The sequence below is a fragment of the Mastigoproctus giganteus genome, chromosome 11, assembly GCF_048544385.1.
Source record: "Mastigoproctus giganteus isolate SK-2022 chromosome 11, ASM4854438v1, whole genome shotgun sequence".
NCBI lineage: Eukaryota > Metazoa > Arthropoda > Arachnida > Uropygi > Thelyphonidae > Mastigoproctus > Mastigoproctus giganteus.
This window is the reverse complement of record NC_143585.1, coordinates 124,218,678-124,242,271: the sequence shown is the minus strand read 5'-3', so window position 1 is coordinate 124,242,271 and position 23,594 is coordinate 124,218,678. Positions and strand designations below refer to the sequence as shown.

Here is a 23,594-nt window from a genome sequence, read left to right as displayed (position 1 = left end):
TGTGAGGAAGTTTGCCTTTAGCCAGCGGGTGGTTGATATCTGGAACAAACTCCCATCTGTTGTTGTTGTAGTTGATAGCTTAAATAGATTCATGGCAGAACTAGACAAATATTTGGAGTGTGTGGATGGGTGAAATGAGAAGGGTGTGTGTTTGAGTTTTTTTTTGGCTGATGCTGTATAAGCTTGCTTTCTTGCATCATGTGCCTTTGCTAATGTTGAATGCTAAATGCTAAAAACGAAATTGAGAGTAGGAGTGTGTTATAGGTCTAATTATTCTGATCAGTATAATAAACAACTGTACAGAGAAATAGAGTGGGCCAGTAAATCAGAGTGCCTTGTAATCGGGGATTTTAATTTTCCAGATCTTTACTGGAATTTGTGGGTTGGTCACTCACACACTAGCAAGGCTTTTGTGGATTTATTGGATGATTTTCTACATCAGCATGTCCGGGAGGCAACTAGAGGGAGTAATACTCTTGATCTGATTATCATTAGTGATTCTTCATGCATTAAGAATCTGCAGATAAAGGAACCACTAGGTGGCAGGGATCACAGTGTGCCGAAGTGGGATTGACTCAAAGAAGAGGTAACTAACCCTTCCACTAAAGGGAAGGGTTTTTGCTTTCGTAAAGTTGATTGCTGTGGTCTGAGACAGTGTTTAAATTCTATACAGTGGGACCAACTGATGATGTTACCAATAGCAAATTCAAAATGGGAAGCATTCAAAGAATTAATCTTGGATGCTACTAGGCTTTACATACTGTTGTTGTAGATGTTGATGTGTTAAATAAATTCACAGCAGAACTAGACAAATATTTGGAGAGAGTGGATGGGTGAAATGAGAAGGGTTTTTTTTTTGGCTGATGCTGTATAAGCTTGCTTTCTTGCATCATATGCCTTTACTAATGCTAATATAAAATTAGTGATAATAATGTGGTTACCAAAGAAAGTTTGTTAGAAATACTTTTTGACTCTTAGGGCAAGTAAGGTCCCCTGATTTAGCATTAGCATTAGTAGAGGCATATGATGCAAGAAAGCAAGCTTATTCAGCATCAGCCAAAAAAAAACAAAAAAAAAAAAAAAAACACACCACTCCCATTTCACCCCTCCGTTCGTTCGAAATACCTGTCCAGTTGAGCCTTAAATTTGTTTAGGCTATCAACTTCAACAACAAGTGACGGAAGTTGGTTCCACCAACCAACTACCCGCTGGCCAAAGGCAAATTTCCGCACATCTATCCGACATCCGTCCTTCCTCAATTTGAATTTATGCCCTCTGAGGTGATTATTTTGAGCAAGATGAAGAATCCCATTGGCATTGAGCATGCTCAAACCATTCAAAGCCTTATACACCTCTATCAGATCACAGGCGCCTCCGCAGCCAGGTGGGAAGGAGCAGCAGCAGTGCGTAGCACACACGCTTCTTGATTAGACCGGGTTCGAGCCCGTCACCACCAAATACGGAGGATGTGGAAAGGTCAGGGAATGACCATCGCATATTCCCGGAGCAATATGGTCTTAGTTGCTAATGCTCCTAAAAACCAAATGACAACAACAACAACAACAACTATCAGATCACTTCGCCGGTGCCTAGTCTCCAGACTCTGTAATTTGCAAAACTTAAGCCTTTCTTCGTAAGAGCAACCCTTTGTTCCATTCACTAATCTTGTTGCCCTTCTCTGTACCCGTTCCAGCAGCTCTACATCCTTCTTGAAATGAGGCCTCCAGACCTGTATACAGTACTCAAGATGTGGCCTAACCATTGCCTTATACAAGGGAATAATCACCTCCTTATCCCTGCTAGAAAAATTCCTGTATATCATTGACAAGACACCATGAGCTACTCTTGCAGCTCGTCTGCACTGCTCAGAGAACTTCATATCTGCCTGCACAATTACCCCCAGGTCCTTTTCATTCTCCACCACTGTCAGTGTAGTACCGCAGAGTTGATATGTTGCTCTGGGGTTACTGTTTCCCATATGTAGTACTTTACATTTGTCAATGTTAAACTTCATTTGCCACCTCTCAGCCCATCTGTTCAACCTTTCCAGATCCTGTTGCAGCAGCATAGCGTCAGTAGTGTCCTTAACAACCCTGCCAACCTTTGTATCATCTGCAAACTTGGACATTAAACTTGATATCCCATCATCAATATCATTCATAAACACCGAAAACAACAACGGACCCAACACTGAACCCTGAGGAACTCCACTAATAACATTAGTCCACGTTGAGCAGTGTCCATTGATTACCACTCTCTGTCTTCTGCCACTCAACCATCCCCTTATCCATAGCAGCAATTTGCCTCCAATGCCACACTGCTCCAATTTGTGCAGCAGTCTTTCATGTGCAACAGTATCAAAAGCCTTTCTAAGATCCAAATATATAATATCAAAGTTATTCCCTGCATCCAGTTCTTTTGTGACTACATCATAGTATCCAATCAAATTGGTCAGGCAAGACCTGCCCTTAACAAAACCATGCTGCGTCTGAGCTATAACTGAATTCTTGTCTAGATGATCCTGCAGTGCTTCTTTAACCAGTGCCTCCATTAATTTACCTGGAACAGAAGTTAAACTAACAGGTCTATAATTACTTGTGTCAGCCTTTGATCCTCCTTTGTGAATTGGGGTTACATTTGCACATCTCCAGTCTATGGGTACCTCCCCTGAGTCCAAAGAAGCTCTCATAATTATGGCTAGGGGTTGCTTACTTCCTTTGCTGCCTCCTTTAATATAACTGGATAGATCCCATCCACCCCAGGTGCCTTTTTTATGTTTATCCTCAACAATCTCTCCTCCACTTTCCTCTCAGTTATTACAAAATCATCCAGCTCACTGCCAATGTTTACTTTACCTACATCATTCTCCTTCCTGAATAACTCCTCATGCGTGAATGTAGATGCAAAATACTCGTTTAGATCACCTGAGCAGGATCCTCAACTGTTGAACCATCAATATCCAGTGGACCAATCTGATTCATCCCTTTCCTTCTTGAGTTTAAATAGGTAAAGAACTCTTTTCTGTTTTTCTTTGCATCCTTTGCCAAGGATTTTTCGTAGTCTGCCTTTGCCTGCCTAATCTCCTTTGTGACTTGGTTACAGACCAACTTATATCTATCATAGGCTTCCATGTCACCCATTAATTTGTATGTATCCCATGCATTTTTCTTCTCTGCCACATGTCTCATTAGTTCATCTGACAACCATTTAGGCCTAAACCTTGAACAATATTTCTTAGTTGGTATGTAAAGCCTGGTAGCCTCCAAGATTAGTTCCTTGAATGCTTCCCATTTTGAGTTTGCTGTTGGTAACATCATCAGTTGGTCCCACTGTATAGAATTTAAATACTGTCTCAGACCATCATAGTCGCCTTTACGAAAACAAAAACCCTTCCCTTTACCTCTGATGGTAGTTACCTCCTTGAGTAAATCCCACTTCAACACACTGTGATCACTGCCACTTAGTGGTTCATTTATCTGCAGATTCTTAATGCATGAAGAATCACTACTGATAATCAGATCAAGAGTATTGCTCCCTCTTGTTGCCTCACGAACATGCTGATGTAGAAAACAATCATCCAATAAATCCACAAAAGCCTTGCTAGTGTGTGAGTGACCAATCCACAAATTCCAGTCAATATCTGGGAAATTAAAATCCCCCATTATAAGACTCTCTGATTTACTGGCCAACTCTATTTCCCTGTACACTATCTTATTATACTCATCAGAGTCATTAGGCCTATAGCACACTCCTACTCTCAATTTTGATTTCCCTATGCTTATGTCACACCAAACTGACTCGACACTGCCCTGTCCATCGATGTCGACTAGATTTGATGCCAAATATCCAGTAATTTTGAGAGAGGTGACCTGAGATTGTATTGAACCATTGAGTTTAATTTTGAGGGCATCATATGACTCAAGAGAAATTTCTTTGGATTGGTAAGTGCAATTATACTGCCAATACACCAAAGAATACTAAGAGCACTGTGAATAACTACAGGCTGGTCACACTGACTTCAGTGATAGTGAAAATTGTGCAAACAATTGTCAAATGCAATATGGCAGCATACAGATAAAAATGGCATTACAAAGGAAAATTACTTTTTACGGAAAATTTTCTTTAATGAACATGTTTGGTTATTTTGAACAGAGTTTGGATTAATTTACCATTGTTTTTCTCAATTTTAGTAAAGCATCCAGTCACTCTGTCAGTAAATAACTCAATCCCTCACCAGATTTCTCTATAAGCTGGAACATGCTGTGATCATACATATGTGGATCACAGCATAGCTGCAGAAGAGGAAGGCATATGGTTTTGATTAATTGTAACTTGTGTATTTGAATAATTGGTACTGCTAGATCTGTGTTTTGTATTTAACATTGGAAAATGGATACAAAGTGAGATATCAAAATTTGCAGATGATGTCAAGATTGGTAAAGTGGTTATTGATCAGTGCTAAGCAGTAATTCTTCAGGAAGACCGAAGTAGGTTTTTAGGTTGGTCAGAAATGTGACAAGTTAATCTAAATGCACCTTGCATTTAGGTTAAAATGCAAAGTGTTTTGACACTTAGGACACATTAACTCCAAAAATAAGTAATTCACTTAGCATTAGCATCAGTAGAGGCATAAGATGCAAGAAAGCAAACTTGTATATAGCATCAGCAAAAAAAAAAAAAAAAAAAAAGAACGCCCCATTTCACCCATCCATTCACTCCAACTGTTTGTCTAGTGCTGCTTTGAACTTATTTAAGTTGCTGACCTTCACTACAACAGATGGAAGTTTGTTTCACCTATCAACTATCCACTGGCTAAAGGTGAATTTCTGCACTTCTATTCTACAATTGTCTTTCCTCAGTTTGAATTTATGTACCCTCAGGTGAATAATCTGAGCAAGAGGAAAAATCTCATTAGCTTCGAGCTTCGCCAATCCATTCAAGGTCTTATACACCTCAATTAGATCACCTCGCAGGTACCAGTCTCCAGAAGCTGCAATTTGCAGAACTTAAGCCTTTCTTGGAAACACCAACCTTTTGTTCCACTCACCAATCTTGTTGCCCTTCTCTTTATTCATTCCATCAGCTCTACATCTTTCCTAAAATTAGAACTCCAGACCAGTATACAGTACTCAAGGTGTGGCCTCACCATTGCCTTATACAAGGGGACAATCACCCGCTTATCCCTACTTACAAAATTCCTGAATATCCTTGACAACACACAATGAACTACTCTTGCAACCTGTGTGTCCTACTCAGAAAACTTCATATTTGACTGCACAATTACCCCCAGGTCCTTTTCATTCTCCACTCTCCGAGTGTAGTACCACCCAGTTGATATGTTACTCTGGTGTTACTGCTACCCATGTGTAGTACTTTACATTTTAGCATTAGCATTAAACAAGGCAAATGATGCAAGAAAGCAAGCTTATATAGCATCAGCCAAAAAAAAAAAAAAAAAAATCCCTTATTTCATCCATCCACTCGCTCCAAATGTTTGTCAAGTTCTGCCTTGAATCTATTTAAGCTATCAACTTCTACAACGACAGATGGAAGTTTGTTCCAGCAATCAACCACCAGCTGGCTAAAGGCAAACTTTCGCACATCTATCCTACAACCGTCTTTCCTCAATTTGAATTTATGCCCTCTCATTTGATTATTCTGAGCAAGAGGAAGAATCTCATCAGCACTGAGCATGCTCAAACTATTCAAGGCTTTATACACCTCTATCAGATCACCTCGCAGGTGCCTAGGCTCCAGACCAGACACTGTAATTTGCAAAACTTGAGCCTTTCTTCGTAATAGCAACCTTTTGTTCCATTCACTAATCTTGTTGCCGTTCTCTGTACTTGTCCCAACAGCTCTACATCCTTCTTAAAATGAGGCCTCCAGACCTGTATACAGTACCTAAGGTGTTGCCTGACCATTGTCTTATAGAAGGGGATAATCACCTCCTTATCCCTGCTAGAAAAATTCCTGTGTATCATTGACAAGACACCATGAGCTACTCTTGCAGACTGTCGGCACTGCTCAGAAAACTTCATATCTGCCTGCATAATTACCCCCAGGTCCTTTTCATTCTCTACCACTGTCAGTGTATTACCACGGAGTTGATACGTTACTCTTGGGTTACTGCTTCCCATATTTAGTACTTTACATTTGTTAATGTTAAACTTCATTTGCCACCTCTCAGCCCATCTGCTCAACTTTTCTAGATCCTGTTGCAGCAGCGTACTGTCATTAGTGTCAATAACAACTTTGCCAACCTTCGTATTGTCTGCAAACTTGGACATTAAGCCTGATATACCATCATCAATATCATTTATAAATACAGTAAACAACAATGGACCCAACACTGAACTCTGAGGGACTCCAATAATAACATTAGGCCACGAAGAGCAGTGTCCATTGATTACCACTCTCTGTCTTTTCCTACTCAACCATTCCTTTATCCATAGCAGCAATTTGCCTCCAGTGCCACACTACTCCAATTTGTGCAGCAGTCTTACATGTGCAACAGTATCAAAGGCCTTTCTAAGATCCAAATATATGATAACAAAGTTATTCTTTGCATCCAGTTCCTTTGTGACTTTATCATAGTATCCAATCAAATTGGTCAGACAAGACTTCCTCTTAACAAACCCATGCTGTGTGCGAGCTGTGACTGAAGTCTTGTCTAGATGATCCTGCAGTGCTTCTTTTATCAGTGCCTCCATTAATTTCCCTGGAACAGAACTTAAACTAGCAGATCATCATTCATAAACAAAGAGGTTTATGAATGATTATTACAGAATTAGTAATCATAAATTGGAATTATGGGGGAATAGTTTTAGTCTGGATTGTTAGACATTGTCTTTCAGTTCGCTTTTAATTACTTGAATTGGCTATAACAATGGATAACCTTTAGTTCCGAACTTGAAATGTCAATAAAAAGATTGGAAACCTAAAATACCAGAACTTAACTCTCAACTGCTTATGTGTTAATGGATGAGATTAATTAAAAAGAGGTGTGGATATTAAAAACTGGTTAAAATTAAATTGCATAAAAGAAAATGCATCTTTCTCAATGTTCATCATGTGCATTTCACTATATAAAAGCATTGTGGTACCAAGCATCTGAATGGGGAATTTCCAATCATTGTCAGTTGGTTCATAATGGTAAGGAAGGAGAGCTTTTATGTGTTTCTAGTTACCATGGGTAATTATGAATTAAAAAAAAAAAAAAAAAAAAATTAAATTTACTGAATTATGAGCTTTAAAACGTAGTAGGCACGTGTAAGATAACTATAGAATGGAATGTGCACTTTCCTTTCTTAGGCAAATTTTAACACATTTTAAAGCTCATAATTTAGTAAATTTTTTATTTATTTATTTATTTTTTAAATTCATAATTACACTAAGTTACAAATAGCTGCTAATTGGAATTTAAAAGTTTTATAATTACTATGTACCTTTTATAAGTTTCATCAAACCAAGCGGATTATTATGAGATGAGTGCTGAAAATTAAGCTATGCTATACTTATGATGTAGTTGTTACATCATAAGTATAGCATAGCTTGATTTTCATACAACACACATAAGGAAGGATTCCTTATGTGTGTGATGTAACAACACACACATAAGGAATCCTTCCTATATGATTAGTGGTTAATTTATAACTGGAAGGTAGTTTAATTAGTGTTATTGCTGATTCAGCAGTAACAGGAATTCCAGTTAATTTATAACTGGAAGGTAGTCAGACATGAAGTTCTCTGAGCAATGCAAACAGGCTGCCAGAACAGTTCGTGGAGTTTTGTCATTGATATACAGGAATAAGGAGGTGATTGGCAATTTTCAGGACACATCTTTGAGTACTGCATACAGTTCTGGAGGTCTCGTTTTAGGAAGGATGCAGTGCTGCTGAGATGGGTACAGTGAAAGGCAACAAGATTGGTTTGGGCAAGAAAAGGGTACCCTTACAAAGAAATTGCAGCCTCTGGAAGCTAGGCTTGCAACGTGATCTGATTGAGGTGTTTAAGGCTTTGAATGGATTGAGCAGGCTCAATGCTGATGGGATTCTTCCTCTTGCTCAGACTATACACACACGAGGGGGGCATAAATTCAAATCGAGGAAGGATGGCTGCAGAATGCATGAGTTTGCCTTTAGCTAGTGGGCGTTGATTGCCAGAACTAATATCCATCTGTTGTTTTGGAAGTGAATAGCTTACATAAATTCAAAGAACTAGATAAACTATTGGATAGGTTATCTAGTTCTTTGGATAGGTTAACTTGGAAGGGTTTTTTTTGGCTGATGCTGTATAAGCATGTTTTCTTGCATTGTTTGCCACTACTAATACTAATGCCTCAGTAATACACAGGAGTTTTTGCACAGGTGCTTAGTCTCCAGATGCTGCAATTTTCAGAACCAACGCCTTTCCTGTTAAGAGTACCCTTTTTTGTTTGTCTTACTTATACTGTTACTATTCTCTGCAACCATTCAAGCAGATTCACATCCTTATTAAAGTGAGCCCCCCAGACCTGTATGCAGTACTCAAGATGTGACCTAACCATTGTTTTAAACAATGGAATAATCACTTCTTTGTCCCTTCTGGAAAAATTCCTGTACAGGTAGTTCCCGACTTTACGAGTTAATTCAATCCTAGTGCGCGCTCGTAAAGCGAAAACCCATAAAGAGGGAATTTATTTCCCATAGACAATGCTGAAAACAGGGGTTGTGTTCTGAACAATGAAATTAGTTAGCTAATTAGTTTATGTTTAAACATTGATTGATTTATCCAAAGAAATGCAAATGCAGCCTGTAAAATCAAGAAATTATAATAATAAAGAAATGTTAAAGAATGTTTATTCTCCATCATCATCAACTAAATGCACACTCGTTGATCACTCGTTATTGGCTCGGCACTCGGTTTGTTGCACAAGGAGTCGTCTTCTTCAGATATGCTTCAAGAGATATTTGTTTCCAAGATAATCTTCTCTTGTTTATAAATTTCATGATAGCATGCATAAGCAATTTTTAATGGCACACACAAATCGCAACTAACACGATACATGCAAATGAGATTGCAACCAACACGATTTGCGTGGAGTAACAAGTTTATGAAGCTTTAAAAGAAGGAGTGAAGAAAAGATTCTGAAAATTTATGTGTTTTTTCTACGATTGAAGATTTCAGTAAAAGGGGAAACACATTTCTCCATAATAATGTAAAAAACCACACAATTCCAGCTATTGGTATTTTCACAAATGCAACAACATTGAGTTTACTACCCGTTTATAATTGCTTGCACTAACAGAAAAAGCCCAATAAACTGGAAAGTGCAAATTGTTTTTATTGTTTTTTGGTCATGACCTCCAGAAATGTGCTTTAGAAAAATATCACAAAGGCATTCAAAATTGGTTATTATAACAGAACATATGATAACGATGAAAGTGTAGTGCATTTTAATGATTTGAATTGGTAACTAATACAATTTACACTATAAAAGCGACCTTTTAGAGACGCAAATAGCTTAGTTATATAGCGAAAATTTCAACTTCCGAGTTCATGGAACGAATTACCAAAAACCAGTGTGTTATTGGGTTCACGTTACGATATTTTCACGATACGATCGTGTGTCTGTAACGGATTAATATCGTAAAGTGGGGTACATTGTATTTTATAGGTATGCTTGTGGTTTGAAATGCAGTATTTATGAATGCTTAACATTTATTTTATGCAATTAATGTTTATATTTTTGATTTTGTTGATACTTGGAAAAAAAAAACAAAAAAACCTGTAAACCCGGGAACTCATGAAGGGAAAACTCATAAAGCAGGAACTGCCTATATATTACTGATAATAGTCTATGAACTCTTCTGGTGGCCTGTTTGCGCTACTCAGAAAACTTCGTATCTGACTACACACTTACCATCAGAACTTTTTCATTCTTTACTACCATGAGTGTGGTAACACAGTTGGTATGTTATTCTGATATTACAGCTCCCAGAATATGCAGCACCTTATATTTGTCAGTGTTAAACTACAATTGCCACTTCTTACCTATCTGCCTAGTTTTTCTAGATCTTATTGCAGCAACATACCCTAATTTTTGTTATTAACCAACCTACTAACCAACCTACTCATATTATATACCAACTTAGACATTAAGCCTGATATTAGCATTAGTTGAGGCATATGATGCAAGAAAGCAAGCTTATACAGCATCAGCCAAAAAAAAAACCCAACAAAAAACCTTCCCATTTCACCTATCCGGTCACTCCAAATGTTTGCCTAGTTCAGCCATAAATTTATTTAAGATATTAACTTCCAAAACAACAGATGGAAGTCTGTTCCAACAATCAACTACCTGTTGGCCAAAGGCAAACTTCTGCACATCTATCTATTCTACAACTGTCTTTCCTCAATTTGAATCTATACCCCTTCCGGTTCTTAATCGTAGCAAGCGGAAGTATCCCATCAGCATTGAGCCTGCTCAAACCATTCAAGGCCTTATACACTCAATCAGGTCACCTCGCAGGTGCATAGTCTCCAAATGCTGCAACTTGCAGAACTTAAGCCTTTCTTTGTAAGTGCACCCCTCTGTTCCTCTCAACAATCTTGTTGCTCTTCACTGTATATATATCATCGACAAAACTCCATGGCTTGCTCTGGCAGCTCGTCTGCACTGCTTAGAGAACTTCATATTTGACTGCACAATAACCCCCACGTCTTTTTCATTCTCTACCTGAGTGTAGTACCACACAATTGGTACGTTTCTCTTGGGTTACTGCTACCCATATGGAGTGCTTTGCATTTGTCAATGTTAAATTTCAGTTGGCACTTCTCAGCCCATCTAACTGACTTTTCTAGATCCTGTTGCAGTAGCATATTGTCTTTACTGTCATTAACACCCTGCCAACTTTCGTATCATCTGCAAACTTGGACATTAAGCCTGATATAGCTTCATCGAAATCATTGTTAAATACACAAAACAACAATGGGCCCATCACTGAATCCTGGGGGACTCCACTAATAAGGTTACTCCACATAGAGCAGTGTCCATTTATTACCACTCTCTGCCATCTCCCTCTCAACCATCCCTTTATTCATTGCAGTAACTTGCCCTTAATATGCCTTCATAGATATAATATGCCTTTATCATCATCATCATCAGCCATTTTCAATCCACTGCTGGATGAAGGCCTCTCAGCAACTTTCCAATTACTTTTGTTTTGTGCAATGGCCATCCATTTGCTACCCACAAACTGATGAATTTCATCTGTCCATCTCCGTCGTTGTCTTCCAGGTTTTCTTCTAGCTCCACTTGGGTACCATTCAGTTATTTTCTTAGACCATCTGTCATCTTGTCTTCACGCTATGTTTCCTGCCCAGGACCATTTTAGTTCTTTAGTTTTCATAAGAATGTCCTTTACTTGAATTTGCTGCTTAATCCATGTGTTTCTCTTCTTATCTAACAGTCTGATTCACAATATAATTCGGTCCATTCTTCGCTGTGTAGTTCTCAGCTTCTCTTCCATTCTTTTGGTGAGTGCCCAAGTTTCACTTCCATAAGTCATGGTGGGGAGTATACATTGGTTCATTATTTTACATTTCAAAAAATTGGGATAGCGCTCTTCAGTATGTGGCTATATTTCCTGAATGTTATCCATCCAAAATTTATTCTTCTCTTGGCTTCCAGCCATTTATCCTTATTACAACTAATAACTTGTCCCAGATAAGTATATGACTCCACCTTTTCAATTTCTGCCCCTTCAATCATTATATCCATTTCTGTGGCATACTTGTTCATTATTACTTTTGTTTTAGTCATATTCATCTCTAGTCCAAAATCCTTACTAACTCTGCATAACCGATTAAGATTTTCCTCTAATTCTTTGGGATCGTGGCTTATGACCACAATGTCATCTGCAAATCGTAAATGGTTTAGGTACTCTCCATTCACATTGACTCCCTTCTGCAACCGGTCTAATCTTCTGAAAGCTTTCTCAAGGGCACAGTAAACAACTTCAGAAATATTGTCTTCCCTTGTGGAACTCCTTTCCCAATTTTAAATTTGCTACTGTCTTTGTCTAGTCTAATTAAGGAGGTAGCGTTCTCATATATTTTCTTAAACATCATAATATATGGGGTATATATGCCTTTGTCTTTCCAGTGCCCGAAACATTGCCTTATACTGTATGGAGTCAAATGCCTTTTCATTATCCACAAATGTCAAGCATAATGGTGTTTCATATTCATTTTCTTTTTCCATTAGCTGTGATATTACATGAAGGTGATCCATAGTTGGGAATCCTTTCTTAAAGCCAGCTTGCTGTTTCGGTTGATTCTCACCAAGTATTCTTTCTAATCTGTTAGTAAAGACCCTTGTGAACAACTTGTAGATGTGGGATAACAAGCTAATTGCTCTATAATTTCCAATTTCTGATATATCTCCTTTCTTATGCAGCAAAACTATCATTGCATTATTCCACTCCTTAGGCGTCACACCTTTTCTAATGCATTTTGTGAAGAGTCTTGCCAGTTTTTGTGTCATGTCTCTTCCTCCCAATTTTAACAACTCTACAGTAACTTCATCTTTCCCTGGGACTTTCTGATTCTTCATTTTCTGCAATGTATGTTCTACCTCATCAGGAAAAATAACCGGTATGTCGTATGTGTTACTAATTTGCGATCCATCTTCCCCACTGCTGGCATCATTCCCTCGCTCCTTGTATAATTCTCTGTAGTAGTGTTCTGCTATTTGAATTATGCCTTCTCTGCTGTTTATAAGTACACCATCGCTGTTCTTCAGTTTCAGTATCACTTGTTTTTCTGTATTACTGCTCATGGCTGCTGATTTAAGTCATTTGTTTTCCCTTAATGCTTGTTCTACTTTTCTTGTTAAATCTTCTTATGTCCTCTCTGAGTCTCTTTCTAATGGCTTTGCACAACAGTACAGTGGACCTCTGCTTTACGTTATTAATTCGTTCCAGAGACACCATCGTATTGTGAAAATATTGTAATGTGAAACCAATAACCCTGTTTTTTGATAATTTGTTCCAAGTCCTCGGAAGTTGAAATTTTTGCCCTATAACTAAGCTATTTATCTCTGTAAAAGGTGATTTTTATAACAGAAATAGTATTAGTTTTATATACAACACAACACTGAATACTGTTTTTTCCAGTGTATGCCACACACCTTTTTTCTAAAAATAATTCGCCTAAAATTGTGGTGCGTCTTATACACCGGAATAAACAGTAGAGCATGATATAAGTTAAAAAGAAAAAAGTTAAAAAAATGCTGATGGCGCCACACATTTTTACTTATTTCCCCCCAAATGTTGTTTAAAATGATAATTGATAATTATAACCATTAAAAAGAAAAAAAATTGTAATTTTCAATTAACTTACATTGGAAAAGCTGTGTCAATGGTGGTGTGGTGATGGAGCTGGAAGAGAATCTTTTACCATCAAGATATCAGGACAACCTTCATTATCCGGTATTCTTTCCGATTGCTGCCTCTTGCTACTTATGGTATAAAAACTGTCCAAAGTGATTTGCTTTTGGTGCTTTCTGTGAAGGTTCTCGAAATAATTTAACACCTGATCTTGAAATTTGCAGGTCATCAATTCAGTGGTTTCAGTATCTGGGTTTTTTCTTACTATCCTCTTCACAATATCCCACTCAGCAAAAATGTCCTTAATTTCTTGAGTCGTTGCTGTACAGTCATCCTCCTCATGTTCCTCATCTTCACTGTCATGCTCGCCCATCTGCACTAATTCCTGGAGCTCCTCTGTTGTCAACTCCCTTGTGTGGTCCGCAATTAACTCCTCCACATCTGCCGTATCAATCTCTAGAGTCAAGGACTCACCAAGAGTGATAATTTCCTGCTCTAGAACACCTTCAGCTTCAAATCCTTCAAAATCATGGATAACTGGAGGCCATAAGTTCTTCCAGGCTGCATTGAGGCACCGAGCTGAAACTTCATTTCAAGAACTGACAATCATTTGTACACACTCTAAGGTGTTAAACCTAGTCTTCTAGAATTCCTTTAAGGTGATGGCTCTGTCTCCTGAAGTCTCTTCAAAGCACTTTGCAAGCATCTTCTTTGTGTAAATTTTTTTAAAATTGGCAATCACTTTGCTGATCCATTGGCTGAAGCAGAGGGGTGGTATTGGGTGGGAGAAATTTGACAGTAATGAAGTTAAATTGCTCCTCCAGAGATTGGACAAGTTGGGGATCATGACCTGGAGCATTATCCAAAATTAACAGTGCCTTTAACAGAAGTTTGTTTTTTTTCTAAGTAACCTTTGACTGAAGGGCAAAACACTTTAAATACCCATTCATTGAAAAGGTGTCTTGTCACCCAGGCCTTCTTGTTACACCGCCAAAAGACACCCAACCTGCTTTTGATGACCTTTTGCTGTTTAAACACTGGGTGTTTCTGAGTTGTAAACTAACATTGGCTTAAGTTTAAAATCACCACAGGCATTGGACCCTAATAGTAGAGTGAACCTATCCTTCATAGGCTTATGACCAAGCAATGAGGCCTCTTCTTTTGTGATGTATGTTCACCTAGGCATCCTTTTTCAAAAGAGGCCCTTTTTGTCTGTATTAAAGACTTGTTGAGGAAGGTAACCCTCCTTCTCAATGAGCTCTTGAAACTCCACCTTAAATTTTTCAGCTGCTTCCTGATCAGCACTGCAAGCCTCTCCATGCCTTATGACACTATTAATATTGGACCTTTTCTAAAACGGTCGAACCAACCTTTGCTGGCTTTAAAGTCCCCATATCGCGTATCAAGCGGAAGGTGTTTTAGTCTTTAAGTCGTCAAAAATTTGCTTTGCATGTTCACAAATGTATTGTTCACGAACTGTATCACCCTTCATTTGTTTTTCTTTTATCCACAGCAACAAAAGCCTTTCCATTTCTACAATCAGTTCTCTGCCTTTTTTGGACTGTGTTAGATTCATCACTTACTTTAACTTTTTTAAGGTTTTCTTTTTGTTTCACTATGGTAGAAATGGTTGACTGTGAAAAACCATATTCGCACACCAATGAACTAATTTTAGCACCATCATCGTGTTTTTTCACTATTTCTTGTTTAATTTTAATTGAAATTTTCTTCTTACTACACTCTTTAGGGGCCATATTATGCAATGTACATTCAAGAAGTCATACAGTAAATTTATGGAAAGTAAGCACAAAAAAAAATTACTTGAACTAAAGGATACGAAAACAAAACACGTGCCCAACATGTTTACAAATGCTATTGGCTGAGACAAAGGACCATGTGGTCTCGTCAGAGACAATCGTAAGCCATTGTAGATCAAAATAAGTAGGCACCAGTGATCACTGGTTAGTAGAATCAACCACTGAAATCATTAAAATGCACTATACTTTCACTGTTTATTGCTATTTTTTGTTATAAGAATGAATTTTGAACGCATTTGTGATATTTTTCTAAAGCATGTTTCTGGAGGTCACTACCATAAAACAATAAAAACAATTTGCACTTTCCAGTTTATTGGGCTTTTCTGTTAGCGCAAGCTATTATAAACTGGTAGAGTAAACTTGATCTTATTGCATTTGCAATAATACCGATAACTGGAATTCTGTGGGTTTCTACCTTACAGTATTATAGTGAAATGTGTTTTCCCTTCACTGAAATCATATAAAAAACAAAAATAAATTTTCAGAATCTTCTCTTCATTCCTATTTTTTAAGCTCTGTTTAATAGAATTAATTAATTAAAATAAATTAAAATTCAATTCACAAACGTGATGACAATATCCCATGCTTACTACATATCGTATAGTGAAAGGTATTTTATTATGGAGAGTCCATCGTAAAGTGAATAGATCATATAGTGAACCCATCGTAAAACAGGGGTCCACTGTATACTCAGTTTTCTCCTTGTCAGTGTTTATCTTGCTCTTCATTTGTCGTCTTCGGTTCATCATGACAAATGTTTCTTGACTAATTTTTTCTTCTTTGGATTTCTTTTCTACCTATAGGTTTCTTAGGCTTTATCATTCTTTACCATTCTGTGATCACTTCCAACATTTACCTTGTTCAGGATGGTAACATCATTCACGATATATCTTCTGTTAGTGAGGATGAATTCAATTTCATTAGTTGTTAATCCATTTGGGCTCTTCCATGTCCACTTTCTGTTCACCGTTTTCTTGAAAAAAGTGTTCATTACTGACAACCCTCGCAATTCTGCAAATTCCACAAATCTTTCATTTCTTTCACCATTTCCAAATTATATCTATGCCTTCATAGATATAATTAATAAATACAGAAGAGAACAATGAGTTGAGCTCTGAACCTTGGGGAACTCTACTAATAATATGTCCAAGAACATGAGTACCCATTGATAACAACTTGCTGTCTTGTCCCACTTGACCATCCCTTTATGCATAGCAGTAACTTTCCCTTAATGCCATGTTGCTCACATGTGTACAGCAATCTTTACTGTGCATTTTCATAAAAAGCTTTTTGGAAATTGAAGTATTTGATGTCAAAAAATTTTTTTTTTTTTTTTTTTGCATCCAGTTTCTTTGTGTTATGGTATTGAATCACGGTGGTCAGATATGGTCACCCCTTAACAAATGCATGCTGCAACAGTATAAACTGCATTTCCATCTAGATGGCCCTGGTTTCCTTTTTAACCAGTGACTCTATTATTTTCCCTGGAACAGAAGTCCAGATAATTGGTCTTTAATTACTCATGTCATCTTTTGTTCCTCTTTGTGAACTGGGAATACATTTGCACATCTCCATTGCACCTGCAAGGTAATCTGATTGAGGTATAAGGCCTTCAACGATTTGAGTATTCTGAATGCTGATGGAATTCTTCCTCTTGCTCAAAATAATCGCTTGAGCGGGCACAATTTCAAATTGCGGAAAGACAGTTGTAGGATACATGCATCCAGTTTCTTTGTGTCTGTGTTATTATATTGAATCATGTTGGTCAGATATGGTCACCCCTTAACAAATTCATGCTGCAACAGTATAAACTGCATTTCTATCTAGATGCCCGTGGTTTCCTTTTTAACCAGTGATTCTATTATTTTCCCTGGAACAGAAGTCCAAGTAATTGGTCTGTAATTACTCATGTCATCTTTTGTTCCTCTTTGTGAACTGGGAATACATTCGCACATCTCCATTGCATACCAACCTCCCCAGAATACATGCTCTCTTAATAAATAGATCCCATCCAACAGAGGTTGACTTTTTTATATTTAGCTTCATCAATTTCTCCTCCACTTTTCTCTCAATTATCACAAAATCATATAGCTCTGTTAAAATTTGATAAACTTGTTTTATCTGCATCCCTAAAAGTTCCTCATATGTGAATGTATATTCAAATACTAATTGAGTTTGTCAGCAATCCCAGCAGGATTATAAACAGTGTATCCATTCACATTTTGTGGAGTAATGTGATTCATCCCATTCTTCTAGTTTTTACATAAATAAAGAAGGCTTTTCTGCTTTTCTTTGCTTTCTTTGACAGAGATGTGTAATCTGCCATATTTTTTCTAACATCTCTTCTGACTTGTTTACAGACTAGTTTATGTCTACTATAAGCTTCTGTACTGCTCATTAATTTATAATGCATCCCATGCATTTTTTTCTGTCCCCTAAGTTTCATTAGTTCATTTTACAACTGTTTTGTCTAAGCCTTGAACAGTATATCATAGTTAGTATAAAAAGTCCTGTCTAGTAGCTTCTATGATTATTTCCTCAAATGCTTCTCATTTAGAACTTGCTGTTGCTGATAACATCAGTTGATCTCACTGCACAGAATTTAAAAGCAATATGAAAGCACTCTATTTGCCTTTACAATATCAAAATCCCTTCCATTTACCCTTGAAAGTAGTTATATCTTTAACTAATTCCAACGTCAATGCACCATGATCACTGCCACCTAGTGGGTCTTTTATCTGCATTTCTTAATGCATGTAAATTCGTTGCTGATAATCAGATAAAGAGTGTTGCAGTGTCTTTTTACCTCTCTGACATGCTGGTATAGAAAATAGTCAACCAAAAATTCCACAAAATTATGGAATTATTTATTTTATAATGCTATATGTGAATGCAACCTTAAAATTTTGTTGCTGTCACATTGAGTTTTTTAGAAAATTAACATATTTTTTCTAGTTTAGTAACAAATCATTTAACAACCTTTAACAGAAACTTGGATTTTCATGAGCTTAAAATTTTTGATTCCTTCTTTCCATATGTATCATGCATTAATTGGCAAGCACCTTGAGCTGCACCTGTCATCATCTCTTTTTTCATGTTCATTGTGATTTTCACTTGCTCCTGATACTAGGGTACGGATCAGTTAAGTTGTGAATATAGACTGAATACCGGTTGTTACATCTCAACAGAAGATACTGGGACAATAGGGCTGAATTCTGACTCCTGTTATCATATGACTGGAGATTCCAGGATTTTCTATTGCTGTGATTCCTTTAATTCATTACGTTCTTCATCTTTTAGTATGCTTGTAGTTCCTGTACATAGCAATATTTTATATTGTATTAATTTTATATTTTAATATCGAAGAATAAGGCAGACCTCTTTAATGTCTTTGCTTCTATATGTTAATTGCATAGTTAAGTATTAAATTAGTTTAAATTCTGAATACAGAATGCAGTAACGTGTAGTTTGTGTATTTGATACACAAATACACAGACTACACGTTATATGAACCAGAGCTATAATGCTCAATACGTTCTACATTAATATCAATATTTGTAAAAGAATAAGAGAAGTTTGTCTCATTATGATACATAGAACACTTCCGTGTGATACTCTCCAGAAATTAAAATGAAAACAATTCAGAAAATCCAAAATCTTACATTGCAGTAAGAAATAATTGACAATAATTAAAAATCAAATGAACACAATTAAAAATCTATTTAACGCAAGTAAAAATTAAGTAAAAATTTAACGAAAAAAATTGCAAAGCGATTTTCCTTCCTTAAATTGTTTTGCAATTTTTTTCATTAAATTAATTTTTAATTGTGTTAAATTGATTTTTAATTATTGTCAATTATTTCTTACTGTAATGTAAGATTTTTGATTTTTTAATTATTTTTGTTTTAATTTCTGGAGAGTATCATACGGAAGTGTTCTTTGTATCATATTGAGGTAAACTTCTCTTATTCTTTTACAAAGTAGTTTGTGTATTTATCAGAGTTTTAGATAGTAGTAGTAGTAGTGGCATGTGATGCAAGAAAGCAAGTGTATGAGCTTATGCAGCATCAGCCAAAAAAAAAAAATCACACCATTCCCTCCAAATGCCTGTCCAGTTCCTCCTTAAATTTTTTTAACCTATCAACTTCCACAACGACAGATGGAAGTTTATTCCAGCAATTAACCACCCGCTGGCTAAAGGCAAATTTCCACACATCTATTCTACATCTGTCTTTTCTTAATTTGAATTTATGCCCCCTTAGGTTCATAATCTGAACAAGTGGAAGGATCCCATCAGAATTCAGCGTGCTCCACCCATCCAAGGCCTTATACACCTCAATCAGACCACCACGCAGGTGCCTAGTCTCCAGCCACTGCAATTTGCAGAACTTAAGCCTCTCTTGGTAAGAGGATCCCTTTATTCCCCTCACCAATCTTGTTGCCCTTCTCTGTACACGCTCAATCAAATCTACATCCTTCCTAAAATGAGGCCTCCAGACCTGTACACAGTACTCAAGGCATGGCCTGACCATTGCTTTATATGGAGGAACAATCACCTCCTTTTCCCTGGCAAAATTGCTAGCAAAATTCCAAAGATCAGGATAAAAAGCCTGGCTGCTGACATACTTTGCAGATCTTTCAATAAATTATTGAAGGAAGGGTTACAGGGTTCACATTCATCAGTGTCCTTTGTTTTTTTTTTGTTTTGATAGTATGGAAAGAAACAAAGGACCTTGCATGTGATTGCTGTTTGGTGCTCATATATCAGATTTAATTGAAAATTAAAACATTTTTTACAGTATTCAAACTTACAAAATAGCTGTGACTTTGTTAGTGAACCAATTCAGCATCTCATTTATAGATATAAACCTTTAGCCATCTATTAAGACATCTTACATGATTTTAAAACATAAAAGTTCTTATTAGACACTTGAATTACTCAAAAAAAAAAAAAACCAGGCTGAGATCATTGGTTCCATGTTGCAAAATTCTAGAAGACAGTACTAATGCACATTTGTTTTATAACTGTCAGTAAATTCTCTTAGAATTTACTGACAGTTCATCACTACAATTCTCTTAGAGAATTGTAGTGATGTTAATGAACTTATAAAGGATTTGGAGCTAGAATAAAAATTATGAATGGCATGTATTCATAGACTCGTCAAAGATAAGTTAAGTTTTTTTCTACATAATGTAATCATTTTTCTATCAGGCTGAGATCATGGACTCCAGATTGCGAAATTTGAGAAGAAGATATCAGTGTAACTTTGTTTTATGTGTCAGCAAAATTTTACTTCCATTGTGTTTTAGTGAATTAATATTTTGCAGTGATGTAAATGAACTTTCAAAAGGTTTGGAGTTGGAACACAAACTGGATGAATGTCACATATTCATAGACTAATTAAAGAAAGTTTTAAGGCAGTTTTTCTAATGGAAACATTTACCCATCTATTCTAGTTACACATTGTTCATGTGAAAAAATGCTATGGAAATATACACTACTCTTTAAAAATAACTACTCTTTAAAAATATTAACTGTAATAAATAATTGTGGAATATTTGTAGTAATGTGTAAATGATAATTCTTATTATTCACATTCAGCTAGGCTACACAAAATAATGTGCTTTTTTCTGTGTGAATGGTGCATTGTAACATACGACAGGCATTGCATAGTTCAGTAATGACCTTGTAGACCAAGCTTAATTCTTAGGCCAGAAAAATGTGTTTTGTCTTGTACGTAAAGGTGACTACAGTGGTCTCAGAGAATTTTTAAATTCTATAAATTGGGACCAACTAATGATGTTACCAACAGCAAATTCTGAATGGAAAGCATTCAAGGAATTAATCTTGGAAGCTACTAAGCTTATCATACCAAATAAGAAATACTGTTCAAAGTTTAAGCTTAAATGGATGTCAAATAATTTAATGAGACTTGTGGTGTGGCAGGGAAGAAAAATGCATGGGATGCATATAAATTATCAGAAGACACAGGTGCCTAAGGTAGATATAAGATAGTCTGTAATCAAGTCACAAAGGACATTAAGCAAGCAAAGGCAGATTGCGAGAAATATTTGGCAAACAATGCAAAGAAAAACAGTAATGACTTTTTTACTTAATGTGAACTCTAGAAGGAAGGGCATGAATCAGATTGGTCCACTTAACATTGATGATTCAATTATTGATGAACCTATTGAGGTAGCTGACAAACTGAATGAGTATTTTGCATCTACATTCACACATGAGGAGGTCTGTAGGGAAGTGGAGGCCAGAAGCTTATAACTGAGAGCAAAGTGGAGGAGAAGTGGTTGAAATTGAACATAAGAAAGGCATGTGAGATGGATGGGATCTAAAAACCCATCTAAAAAGGATCTATCCAGTTATATTAAAGAAAGCAGCAAAGGAAGTAAGCAAATCCTTAGCTAATTATGAAAGCTTCCTTGGACTCAGGAGAAGTCCCCATGGACTGGAGATGTGCAATCGTTTCCCCAATTCAGAAAGGAGGATCATAGGGTAACTATAGACCTGTTAGTCTAACTTCTATTCCAGGGAAAATAATGCAGTCACTGGCTAAGGAAGTGAGGCAGGATTATCTAGACAAGACTGCAATTATAGTTCAGACAGTATGCTTTTGTTAAGGGGAAAGTCTTGTCTGACAAACTTGGTTGGATACTATGATGGGGTCACAAAGGAACTGGATGCAAAGAATAATTTTGATATCATATACTTGGATTTTAGGAAAGCTTTTGATACTGTGGCACAGGGAAGACAACTGACAAATTGGAGCAGTATGGCATTAAGGGCAAGTTGCTGCAATGGATAAAAGGATGGTTGAGCGGGAGAGGACAGAGTGGTTATCAATGGACACTACTCTTCGTGGACTAATGTTATTAGTGGAGTCCTCCATGGTTCGGTGTTGGGCCCATTGTTGTTTTTGGTATTTATCAATGATATTGATGAAGGTATGTCAGTGTTAATGTCTAAGTTTGCAGATGATACCAAGATTGGCAGGGTTTTTAATGACAGTAATGATAGTACGCTACTGCAACAGGATCTGGAAAAGGTGAGCAGATGGGCTGAGAGTTGGCAACTGAAGTTTAACATTGACAAATGTAAAGTACTGCATATTGGTAGGATACTAAGTGTAGCTCATGGTGTATTGTCAATGATATACAGGAATTTTGCTAGCAAGGATAAGGGGTGATTGTCCCCTTGTATAAGGCAATGGTTAGGCCACACCTTGAGTACTGTATACAGGTCTGGAGGCCTCATTTTAGGATATATGTAGAGCTGCTATAATGAGTACAGAGAAGAGCAATGAGATTGGTGAGTGGAACAGAGCGTTGGTGTTACCAAGAAAGACTTAAATTCTGCAAATTGCAGCTTCTGGAGACTAGGTACCTGCGAGGTGATCTAATTGAGATGTATAAGGCTTTGAATAGATTGAGCAGGCTAAATGCTAACAGGATACTAAGATAGGATACAGGATACTGCTTGTTCAAATTGAGGAAAGGCAATTGTAGAATAGATGTGCAGAAATTTGCCTTTAGCCAGTGGGTGGTTTATAGTTGGAACAAACTTCCATCTGTTGTAGTGGAGGTCAGCAGCTTAAATGAGTTCAAGGCAGAACTAGACACATATTTGGACACGCATTCAGCACTTTCAGATTTACTAGAATAATCTTATTTTTTTTTTAAAGAAGAGAAAAAAAATTCATTTTGTTGTTGTTTTGTGTTATCATTATTCTAGCAAATTTTTATATTCATGGTTGTGTTCATAATATTTTTGAAAGTCTAAAACAGAACTCTACAAGGCGTTTTTTTTTTGTTTTTTTTTTTTAAATTATGAGCTTAAAAGATAATTGGTACAATAAAATATAGGTATTAAACTTTTTAAAAATATTTTTTCATTATTTCATTATTTTTATTCTTCTTTCCAGAATAGCTGTAATAGCAAAGAAGTTTGAAGGCCAGACAGATCATGTAGAAAGATGGTATGGTACTAAATACAAGTTTGAACATATACTTGATTCCACTATTAAAGTAAGTAAGCCTTTCAAAATTTGTATGGATTTAATTTTGTGGTTATTTTAGGTGTTCTTTTAATGGCATGGTGCGAAGATAAATTGAAATGGTGAATAGTGAAAATTTAAGCACTTCCCACTACATAGAGTATTCTATATACGCTTCCCACTAAATAGTTTATCCCTTAATTTCTTAAAGTAATACTGATAATTCTCAGACTTTTCGTGATACTTCCATGTACCACTCTTCAGTGGTATATTTTGCATACTATCTTTCTGTCCCCCCCCCCCACAATTCATTTTTTTTTTTTTTTCTTCTTTACGTGAACCCCAAACATGAGTGGTATTGGAACCTATAGTACTTAGTACCGTGCTTGGGTTGG

At 36.7% G+C, this 23,594-nt stretch overlaps 1 protein-coding gene across 2 annotated transcripts in view; it reads left to right on the top strand.

Annotated features, from left to right (window-relative positions):
• Positions 1-23,594, top strand: part of Ide (Insulin degrading metalloproteinase) — a 692,915-nt gene that overhangs the window by 312,656 nt on the left and 356,665 nt on the right. For both annotated transcript variants that reach the window (XM_090384737.1, XM_090384738.1), the window contains exon 14: positions 23,128-23,230. In XM_090384737.1, coding sequence (XP_090240863.1) covers positions 23,128-23,230 — 103 coding nt within the window. The remainder of the gene's footprint in view (positions 1-23,127; positions 23,231-23,594) is intronic.